The sequence below is a fragment of the Coptis chinensis genome, chromosome 7 (genome assembly GCF_015680905.1).
Source record: "Coptis chinensis isolate HL-2020 chromosome 7, ASM1568090v1, whole genome shotgun sequence".
NCBI classification, from domain to species: domain Eukaryota; kingdom Viridiplantae; phylum Streptophyta; class Magnoliopsida; order Ranunculales; family Ranunculaceae; genus Coptis; species Coptis chinensis.
The window spans coordinates 92,881,454-92,892,490 of NC_141462.1; the positions used below are offsets into that span (position 1 = coordinate 92,881,454).

General features: G+C 37.1%; 3 protein-coding genes across 3 annotated transcripts; 1 reads left to right on the top strand and 2 right to left on the bottom strand.

Moving 5' to 3' along the window:
* Nucleotides 1-1,133: 1,133 nt before the first annotated feature.
* LOC147490036 (uncharacterized) lies at nt 1,134-1,532 on the bottom strand. Its single transcript, XM_086574786.1, has one exon. It carries the CDS (start codon nt 1,530-1,532, stop codon nt 1,134-1,136), a length of 399 nt encoding a protein of 132 aa, XP_086430912.1.
* A 3,103-nt stretch (nt 1,533-4,635) lies between these two features.
* LOC147490037 (putative 38.1 kDa protein) lies at nt 4,636-6,936 on the top strand. Its single transcript, XM_086571099.1, has 9 exons — nt 4,636-5,085; nt 5,214-5,269; nt 5,360-5,474; nt 5,606-5,716; nt 5,828-6,015; nt 6,104-6,163; nt 6,247-6,406; nt 6,489-6,557; nt 6,630-6,936. Exons 1-9 carry the CDS (start codon nt 4,942-4,944, stop codon nt 6,726-6,728), a joined length of 1,002 nt encoding a protein of 333 aa, XP_086427225.1. The 5' UTR covers nt 4,636-4,941; the 3' UTR covers nt 6,729-6,936.
* A 2,523-nt stretch (nt 6,937-9,459) lies between these two features.
* On the bottom strand, nt 9,460-10,546 carry LOC147490038 (uncharacterized). Its single transcript, XM_086569805.1, has 3 exons — nt 10,225-10,546; nt 9,953-10,022; nt 9,460-9,856 (listed from the first exon to the last, which is right to left on the bottom strand). The coding sequence occupies exons 1-3, from the start codon at nt 10,396-10,398 to the stop codon at nt 9,801-9,803; spliced, it is 300 nt and encodes a 99-aa protein (XP_086425931.1). The 5' UTR covers nt 10,399-10,546; the 3' UTR covers nt 9,460-9,800.
* Between the last annotated feature and the right edge of the window lie 491 nt (nt 10,547-11,037).

The window sequence follows — 11,037 nt, forward strand, 5'->3', positions numbered from 1 at the left end:
TACTAACGTTGAATATTGTAGATAGCGTAGTAATTCTTTCTCGACGTTAATAATACTAAGTGGGTGTTCTTTCTCACTCACTCGATACTCAACGTGATCTTAAACAAGTGTGAACTAGCATCAATGCTCTAAAATAGATTGAATATTTATAATTCTTACCAAATCGGTAGAATAGTTCCTTAGCTTTCGGTTCCACCAATTTTCGCTCACTCTAGCTTCTCCTCCACCAATTTCGCAAGCTCTACTTCTCCAAACAAGCTACTGCCGAATACAACACCACCCATATCAATTATCTCTCATCAATTACAACCAATTAAATCGAAATCGAGTTTACACTATCGATTTGAGAGGAATTAACTCACCTGTTGCCGCCATTTCATTTCACTTGGTCGCATTTGAAATTCAACTCCCACACTTGAGGTTATGGTTTCTAAGAATTGGGTGTGAAGAATTCTTGGTTTGAATCGATGGAATTGGGGGAATTTGGATTTTCTCTCTCTTAGGTTTTGAAATTGGCAAATTGGGGAAAAAAATTTGGGTGCGATTTTGTTTCTTGAAGCCCAATATATCCCAATTAGGCTTAAGGTCCTAATTCACTCCTAACCACTAACTCATTTGACGTCGGCGTCGTAATTATTTTTCCGCCCATCCCACTAAATTTAATCTCCTATATTCTATCTCACCAAGGCTATAACGATAACCCACTCATGCATGTAAGTCGTTAACTTCGTGCGGCTTAATTAACCGACATTTTCACAAATTTTCACACATGAGTTGCTAACCTAACGTGGCTTATGAGTCGGAGTTAAGTTTCATTAATTTATGTACGTTTGAAATGTAAACCCGACGACCAATTTACATAAACGATCCTAGATTTGATATGAAATTTACAAAAATACCCTTAACGAGAATTTGAGTATTTACAGTTTCTTCTTGTATCTCTATAAAACAAAAAAAACACAAGTGAAACATAATTCACATGATGATATAAGTATGAATATGAATTTCTAAGTATAACTTAATTACCTTATCTATTGGAACTGGTTCTGGCATCGTACAAGTTTTCCTATTATGTCCTGGTTATCTACATATCCCACACTTGGTTATCACTGCTGGCCGAGTAGATCGAGCTTTCACCATGCATTACCAACTACATCATTTGTCGGAACTAATTCTGGTTCTGGCACTGGATGCTTACATGTCTTCTGATTATGCCCAGTTTCTTTACATCTCCCACACCTTATTACTGTCCCAGCTTTACTCACTTTAAAGCTAGTGTTTGGACCCTCTCTTTCTCTCCTTCTTAACTTCTTTGGCCTACCAGGCATCCTTCTATTTTTTGGAGGCAAAATCACATTACCTTCGGCTAGTGGCCACATAGTCTCACCCCTCATTGGCTTAATATAAGTCAAATATGCCCTCCTGTACTCCTCTAATGTATACCAATTGTTTACATACTTGTCAAGGGAATCATGACACAAATAGATAGACGATATAGCATGGGCACAAGGGATGCCACTGAGCTGCCACATCCGACAACTACAACTTCTGTCTTTCAAATTCACTGTGTGTAAGCATCAACCACCCTTTTCTCACTTCAAACTCATACTCACCACACATATATGTCTCCCAAAACCTTGACTCATCCTTGTTCTCTTCTAGCTTTTTCCTAGCATAAGGGGTTAAAGAGTCACCCACTCACCAAAGATCTCCCTCTTCTTCTGCATTCTAACCATCATTTGAAGTCTGATATCGTCTAGCATAGCAATAATTGGCTTCTCCTTTGCTTCCACAATTGTCCCATTGAAGCACTCACACAATATTGTTCTCTACAGCTTCACAACAAGCCTAAAACCCAAAGAATGCCCTAGACCACCACATAGGGTTTTGATTAGTTTGTAGATAATTAGCTACCTTAGGAAGAATCAATTCTATCTCTTTCATCACAAGGTGAAATTCTTGAGGAGTAGAGCTTTTGCTAGTTTTCCAGAACAAACATTTTAGTTGTGAACCTATACATATACATACAACAAATGAGAAAAAAAAAATTCATAAGTGTGAATGCAAAAAAAAAATGAAAATGAAAATGAACAAATAAAAATGTACATGCATATCTCTTTCTAAAGTTTGCATAGATGTGTCTTGCGCACATCCTATGTTCACCATTAGGCATGAGCTCCTATATCGCTGGTAAAAGCCCTTTCTGCTGATCGTGGTAAGCAATGTGAGCCCATTCCCATCAATAATCACAAGGTCTTCTATCAAAAGATCCAGGAACCACATTCAACTCTTCTTATTTTTGTTAGGAATATACAACTTAATTGTACTTACTCTTTACTAATTACCAAACTATACAAACCTTTTGTCTTGTACGTGTCTTGTACTTCTTAGTTAAATCCGAGCCTAGTGTAAATACACTATGTTCTTAAGACAGATTTTCCCCCTCATGATGCTTGAAGGTTAAGTTGATGGAAAACTGACTCCCAAGATAGAACGGATTTCCTTCTATAGAAAACTAGCACGTCAATTCTATAGAATCAACGAACACAACATAGTATTTGACTAAGAACAGGGGGAGAAGAGAAAGATCAGAACTCTGTGTGATCTAGTGCCTCTTTCTCTCCAAATTCATCCACTATTTATAGGTAAGTGGTGCCTCTTCTAAACAACACAGTGACTCTTGGGGAAAATAAGCAACTCTTTGAAAAGTCACATGTTTCGAAAAAACACACCATTTTCGCATATAAAGCACTTGTTTTGAACCGGTGCCTATTTCGAAAGGTCACACCTTTTCGATGATGATGACTTTGTTTTTGAACCGGTGCACATTTCGAAAGGTCGCGACTTTTTTTCGCATAATGCAATTGTTTCAACTAGTGCATCCTTTTAAAAGGTTTTTCTCACTTTACGTACTTTTTCAAGAAAACCCATTTCATCTCAATGTGGGATAACTTGGGAGACAAATTACTCATTCATATCTCAATGGATTTGTGCAAATCCATTTTTCTAACAATTTTCACTTTCAACCACAACCCAAGCTATTGGGTATATTTAGTTGTTCCCATCCATTCCCACTGCAGTTAATAGTTCACCTTTACAAAACCCTTTCAGAAAACACCCGTCAAGACCTATCACTTTTCTGCATCCTCTAATATAACCCTTTTTCAATCCATCAAAGCACACATACATCCTAAGAAAGACTCCATTATCTTGGTCAATCTTCATTGTAGATCCCGGGTTTGACTTCCTAATTTCAGCTGCATATTTCCACAATTTAGCATACACCAGTTTTATCACTTCATTCATCACCTCTTTCTTTCTTCCTTGCTCTATATTCACAATCATCTTAAAATTATGTTTAATATCCTTCTTAAAAGCTTTCATACTCCATTTTGGGTCCTCCGTAATTCTATCATAATAGTAGTAATTAGCTAACCATTTTGCATTAATTACCAACCTTGACATTGAAATCCCTCACACAACCATGTTGAGACTTAAGTGATTTTATTTGGACAGACACCTCATTCTGCATATAAGTTGCATAACACTTAAATGGACATTTGTATTGACATTTTGCGACCAACTTCCTTGATTTGTTGGTAACAAATCTAATGGGATAGCCATTACATACTGCATAGTTTCTTAGACACTTTTTTAGCTCCTCCATATTTGAAAACCTCATTCCAAGTATAGGTTTCTGTTTAAATATATTAAGTTTAGGGTTAAATATAGGATACTAACTTGGAACCCTCACCAAATGTACACCTTCTTCATCGCTAAAAACAGGGCTATCACATTCACTTGAGTTGCATACTCAGAGTCACAGCTCAACTCATTAACTTCTTGACCTATATTATTTTCTTCTCCTAACTCATTAACTTTATTCACTTCAATTGCCCTTGCAGCCTCAACAACATCCCCATCCCCATCCCCATCATCATCATCATCATCTAATTTCTTTTTTTCTTCTAATAGTTTCCTCCTCATGCTTTGAACTTTTCTCCTAACTTGTATAAGCTCCTCATCATCATCACTAGACACATGGTCTAAACTTGGACTATCACTTTCAACATCAGATTCACTACTTTCACTTTCACTTTCAATACTTACATCATGTAGTTGTAAACCCTCATCCATTTCAAGCTAGTTTTTTTTTTTTTTTTTTTTTTTTTTTTTTTTAATAACTTAGCTAGGGTTTTGGGGTTTTTTTTTTTACGATCATCCTGTAATTTGGGGAAGACCTATTGTCACGTGAGAAAGTGTGTGTGTGTGAGCCACATACTCATAGTTGTATCATGTCAGCATGTCTTTTATTTTTCGGAAAAAAAAATTAATACAAATTAGAAACGGTGTTAGAGAAATTTGACAGAAATTTCTAAATTACAAAAATCAAAAGTTTGGTCTCCAAACGGTAAGGAAAAAAAGTTTGGTCTCCAAACTGTCAAAAGGAATAAAGTTTGATAACTTTTTTAGAAAAAAAAAAGTTTAGCCTCCAAATTGTCAAAGGAGAAAAATTTGATACTCTTTTTAAGGAAAAAAATTTTGACCTCCAAACCGTCAAAAAGTGTAAAGTTTGATACCATTTTTAGCCCCGTTTTCTTTAAAAAAAACCAGTTACATTACCGAACCGAAAGCAATGTCATGATTATGCAACTTTTACCAGGCATCAAATTCCTCAAAGCAGGATCTACATCGATTGAAGTTAAGCTGCGCGCAGTAAAACTCCTAAAACAAATAAAACCCCATCCACCACATGTCTCTACTTTCTTCTAATTGGTTGCTTCGCACATTTCCTTGTTTAAAGTCAACAGATTCCATTATTCCAAAATCCAAAACATCATATCTGAATTTAGGCAGCTACCTTCCAACCTCTTCCCTCTTCTTTGTTTTCTTCCAATTCTTGTTTTCCTCTTCATCTGGTTCTTGAATATATATAGAAAAATGGGAAACGCGCTTACATACCTGTATGGACATTGTTGTAAACCTTCAGCTCAAGAATCAGGTTCTTTTGGCCACCATGGTGTCTCCACCGTTGGCGTTTCGGCTCTTGCCCGTGATTTATTTAATTTTGAAGTCACATCTCAGGTAACCATGCATCGTCTTTTGCAAACATATTTTGAGAACTTAGATTGAGTTTTTGAATTATATAGTCAACGGCGGCGTTGTACGTCCTTAAAGTAACTAAGGCTCTAATATTTCAAGATTATGTTTAGGTGCCTGAAGGACTCAGTCGGCATGCTGTATCGTCTAAGAAGGCGCAAGCTAATTGGTAGTAATATGATCAACTAGTTAATTTCAGGTTTGATCTTGTACATCCTTGTGTTTTTGAACTCTGGTTCACATTTGTATGTAAATGAAGGTATAAGAAACTAGCTGAGGCATGGAAACAAGCAAAACCACCACCCAGAACACCTGACGAAGCTACAAGACTTGTTATCTTAACATTAAAAGGACACAAAAAGGCAGATGTAGAGGTGAATGCGTACAGAATATTCACACCATTATTGTGTGCAAGAAACAATTAAAGCACTTACTAGTTATTACGGTTGGTTTGTAGCCATCAACAAATATGTTTTCTGATCAAGGACTTCTGTCTTGTTATTAGGGTCTCTTGACCTTCTATGGTCTTCCTCTTGCCAGTGCCCTGGATCAAACTCCTGAATTGCTACCACCTTCACGACCCGAAGGCGTGAAGTATGAGTTGCAAACACTCCCAGTAAGACCATTTTCCTTAAATTTAAATTTTGGCCCCTGCTCACTCCGAATTCAGGTCATCTCTATATACAAAATCATTTGTCTTCAATTCCTGATGTGATACACAAACTAGGTGGATGCTAAAGCCGTTGCAGATGGAGATACCGTTACAGTGTATGTTAACACAGTGGACAAGAGGGAGGCAGCTAACCTTCCCAAAGAGGTAAAGTTAGCAGCAGTACAAAGATCAAAAGCGCGGGCAGTCAAAGACTACGTGAAAGCAGACGCTCTTCAGAAGAAAATTGTTGATGCTGGATATAGGTTCTTGCCTATCCTTACTTGGAATTCTAGGCCAATGTGTCTTCTGTTCATATCTTTGATCCTTGACTATCCCTTTTTTTCATTTTAGAGTGCTGACAGGTCCAAATAATGAAGACATTCTTGCTCGAAAATACCGAATTCGATTGAGGTAAACAAAGAGTGATGCTCATGTTCTCAATGAATGTAATCAGTTCCTTACTACCATTGACATTTTATTTTGTAAGAGTACAGAGGTATTGATGCGCCAGAGAGCTCAATGCCTTTCGGAAAAGAGGCAAAAGAGGAGTTACTTAAGCTTGTTCAAGGGAAGTGCTTGCGAGTTCTTATTTATGGAGAAGATCGTTATGGCCGATGCGTGGGAGATATCTACTGCAATAACACATTTGTTCAGGTACCATACCTCAAAATCATGCCCCATGTTCCAGATAAGTTGCGCACCATTTCTTGATTTTCATTGAGTTTTTTTACTACAGGAATCAATGCTTAAAAAAGGACTTGCATGGCATTACTTAGCCTATGATAAGCGGCCAGAACTCGCATCGGTAGGTACTCACATCTTATGTTCCCATATCAAGCAGGCTCGTTTTTTAAATTCTAACACTCTATCACTTTAGTGGGAGAAAGCCGCTCGAGCAGCACGAGTTGGACTGTGGGCTTCATCGAACCCCCAAAAGCCATGGGAGTGGCGAAAGAACAAGCGCGAACAGAGATAGCCTGTATAGAGCTAACTGCTATTGAGGCAGAAAAGCAATCGAGAACAGATTTTTCATTCATATGCGTCATCGATGTAACACAGTGGGATGAAAAAGTTCAGTTGCAATGTATTTATCAAACTTTAGGTGCTTTTAAAGTCACTCTGTGACTTGTATTGTGTATCTATAATCAAGAACAATACATTTAAGCCTAATGGATTTGGACCGATTTCCATTCGTAGGCTAACCAATCAATTTGTAATAATCAAGAAAATGCTTGAAAAATCAATTCACACACGACCAGATCAAATGGGTACAATTCAACGATAGCTACATAAACATATCCAAAGCAGATGTCGACTAGCAAAGTCGGTAAAACTTTTAAGTGGTGATACCAGAAGATTGGGGCTCGAACTGCCAGTATCAAAGAGTTACTATCTCATTTAAAACAGACTTGTCCAAAAAAAAAAAAAAAAAATACTCAAAACTAGATAAAGCAAACACTCATCAAACGCCCACCCCCTGTTAGTCTATATCAATGTTTTGTGGCTTGTGGGAAAGTCGGGCTGTTCTCCTAATCCGTAGTATGGCTTGAACTCTAGGCCCTACAGGAAAAGTACTTAAGGTTGCTTCCATTGAAAACTATTAACCAACAACTTAATTATAGATCTGGCTTTAAAACCGCTTTTTCAAGTACTATGTTTTCTCAGCAGTCTAAAATACATATAAAACGCGTTGAAAAGTTGTAAGTTGTAAGTGGCAAGTTGCAATCATCTTGAACCAGTATTAACGAAATGAATGCTTATATAATAGATCCAAATTTATGATGCTCAAAGGATAGGATCAATGGATTTCATCATTAATAGCACCAGTACCTTTTCCCGTTTTCTTAACATATAATGCATCAGCATGAGTCTCGACAAAGTTATCGACCTTTACCCATGACCCAATCTCCATAAAGCAATTGTATGGATGGGCTGGTCATCAGCCAGAGCGTATTATCTATCCACATTGCAAACCCCAAACTGAAGTAGTGTTGGAATCTCTTGTGTATTTCTAAATACTAGTGTGTGTGTGCAAAGTGGAGGAGATGAACAAATGGTATTCTCCACTTTAGTGCATAGTAGATAGTCCCACATTGGTTATCCACCACATCGGGTGGGTTCGGCCCCGGCTTGAGCTTATTGTTGTGGGTAGTGGTTTGACCAATAAATTTAAACTTGTTTTGCTTTTTCTTGCAAGCGGTTTGGTGTTTATTAGGAGTTGGTCTCTCTTTCTCCTAACCTCTATAAATAGATTTGTGAGTCCATAGAAAATAAACTTGATCGAAACTCAACTTCGAGAAAAACGAAAAACTCAAAACCAGGTCCTTTTCTTCTTCTTCTTCCTGTCGGTCGAGGAGAGTTATATTCTTTGTTACAGAGGGTAGTGCGTTACAGTCTGCAAAGTCGGTGCTTGTTAACCATTGAATCCTCGTGAGGAAGATGCCACATTTGCCTTTCTGCTTTCGCCATTGGAAGGGGGCGAAATCTTTCCTTAAGGGGACAAACTTAAATCCGCTTTGGTTATTCCCGCCATCTCTTTGTCGCTTGTTTTCTTCATTCTTCTTCTTTATTTTCTTTCTTTTGGTTCTTTGTTCATACAACTATTCTTACAAGTAGTTCTGAAGATGTACAACCTTGGCAGGATTCAAACTCCGCAAAATGAACAAGAGCACTGAAAATACCCAATAAGACTGCTATTCGGGGACTAATCAAAGTGTAATTGTGTAAGGAAAAGACTTCGGTCCTCAGCGTTTTGGACCGAAGTCCGTCCTAAGCGACTTCCGACCACACATTTGGTTTTTTTTTTTTTTTTTAAAAAATTCTGACGACTTTTTTTTGTGAAGTTGCTGATGTGGAAAACAAATTTGTGGTCCGGAATCGCTTATGACCAAAGCTTTTATCAACTGTGTAAGTAGGAACTTATCGAGTCATTTTCATTGAAGTGTAAGTAACACCGATTGGACTCGAGTCCAGCTCCTAGAAACCTTACTGCAGCCATGCATAACAGGGTTCATTCTTCCTTGAACTCAATTATCAGCTGACTGACTGACTGATTGAAATCTATCTAACTAGTAATGACAATCAGCAACTCCCTCCCCGCCCCGGTATCAGAAGGCAGCAATGATGCTAAATACTCAGTTCAGTTGCGAATTCCTAGAACCAGGGAAGATTTCAGGATGTTTTGTTTATAAGGGGTAGTGTGGACATGCATTTTAACTAGAAACAGGACCATGAAGAGAATTGTCACAGTAGCTAGTTAGACTAGTCGCAGGGATGGTTTAGAACATGGATCCTTCGTTTCATTCGATCTCCTCTTAGGTTTGCTAAAAGCTTGCAAACATACAAGCATTCAATGATAAACATAAAGAATAAATCACAAGTGAAGAGACGTGTAAGAAAAGCTACTAGAGTTATGAGTCGCACAATGCAGAACTAAGGCTATTCAAATTGTACGAGTACTGTGAACATAATACAACTAGCAGAAGGGCAGAGAGCAGTTAAGAACCCTCAAGATTGGTAGACACTAGACACCTTATGTCTCCTTAATAAGCAATAACAACACATCATGCACTAGTGTTTTCCTTAAACACAATTACCAAGCAAAACTATAATCCTTATTCTCAAAAATCCGAATAATTTATTCCTTCATACACCAACTGACAACCATTAAAGACTCCCAACATGCCTTGTTATCGAATAAGACCACATAAGAAAAAAAGTTTACATTTATATTGGTTGCCTCTAAGTTTAAAAGTATACATATTCTTGCTCATCATCGAACATCTTAATTGAATTAAGAAAACAACTTTTCATTGAAACTCGAATGAAACATACAATGTAATTGATAAACAGCTAAGAATCATATCCTCAGACCATAAGATGAATCAAAACACCAATAACCATAGGAATGCTGAAAATCAAATTGACAAAAGAATTCTCCTCCTATCATGATCCTCTATCATAGTTCCAACAATAAGAACAGGTGGATATTTCAACTCACATCTCATCATCCTCCAATATTGACTTTAAACTTAGAACACTTCTCATCTTACTTCACATCTTCATCATTCAACTCATCCGAATCCGAATCACTAGCATTATAACCTAAGAAGCAATACCATCAAACAGCAAATCACTCAAAACATATCAAAACTGATGATTGCCACAAACCAATTAGAAAACAGACTCAAAAAAACTAACCTGGCCGTTTATCGCAAACTTTCCAAACCGAAGATCGACTTTTCGAAGCTTTTGTAAACCATCCTCTTCCCTAGTCACAATAAAAGTAAGTAATATATATCAAAAGCCCATTATTCCAAACACAAAATTATCATTAAAAACAGCTTATTACACTTTTATAACTAGCAATATTAGCCTAAAAAACAATAAAAAATTATGCAAAAGTTGGACTAGTTATTCCAATAACCAAATCAACCCAACACCAACAGATTAAAAAACCACAAATATTATACCTTCCGAGTATCTCTTGGAACTCCATAACCATTGTAATACATCTGACCAACAAGAACCTGCATACCGCAATCTCCAGCTTCTGCCTCTTTTAGTGTATCTTGAAACCACCTCTTCACACAGTCCTTAACCACATCAGATAGTGGTGCTCTATTATCTCTGTCTGGGTTTTCCATGTTCAACTTCAACTGGTCTAGTTCACCATCAACTAGTGCAAGTATGGCTCAAGCGATTTTTTTTAACTGTTTTTGTTTAGCAGAGGAAAGTGGTTTTAAGTTTTAACTGTTTTTTGTTTTCTTTATGTTTGGGCAAGTACGGAAAAAAGAGGATTTAGAATTTAGGACTACCCGATTTAAAGGTTCATGAACTGGATTTTTTCCAAATAAAGAAAGGTATTGTCATGATTGGTGGGACCCCACTTGTTACCAAAAAGTTCATAATCTCGATACAAAATGCCATATCTCCAATGCTAATTTCTGGGAATATCGTAAAGTGCTTTATTATTATCAACGGCATATTAGAAAACAAAATGCCAGAAGTGTTGTGAATCATAACTTTTTCATTTTCTCCCCTCCATGAATAGAATTCATACATGATATCGTTTGAGAAATTGTATACAAGACTTATGCATTTGCATTATTTTTTCGCTAATGAGACTTATCCATTTGCATTGCACAGGCCAAACCATCTCAATCAATTTATACTTAACTCGAAACACCTGCAAAAATTAAATATGTGCAAGTTGTGAGAAAAACCACGCAAGTTGTTAAAGTCATTGTTATCCAATGCAGAATTTCGGCACAGCAAATATGTTC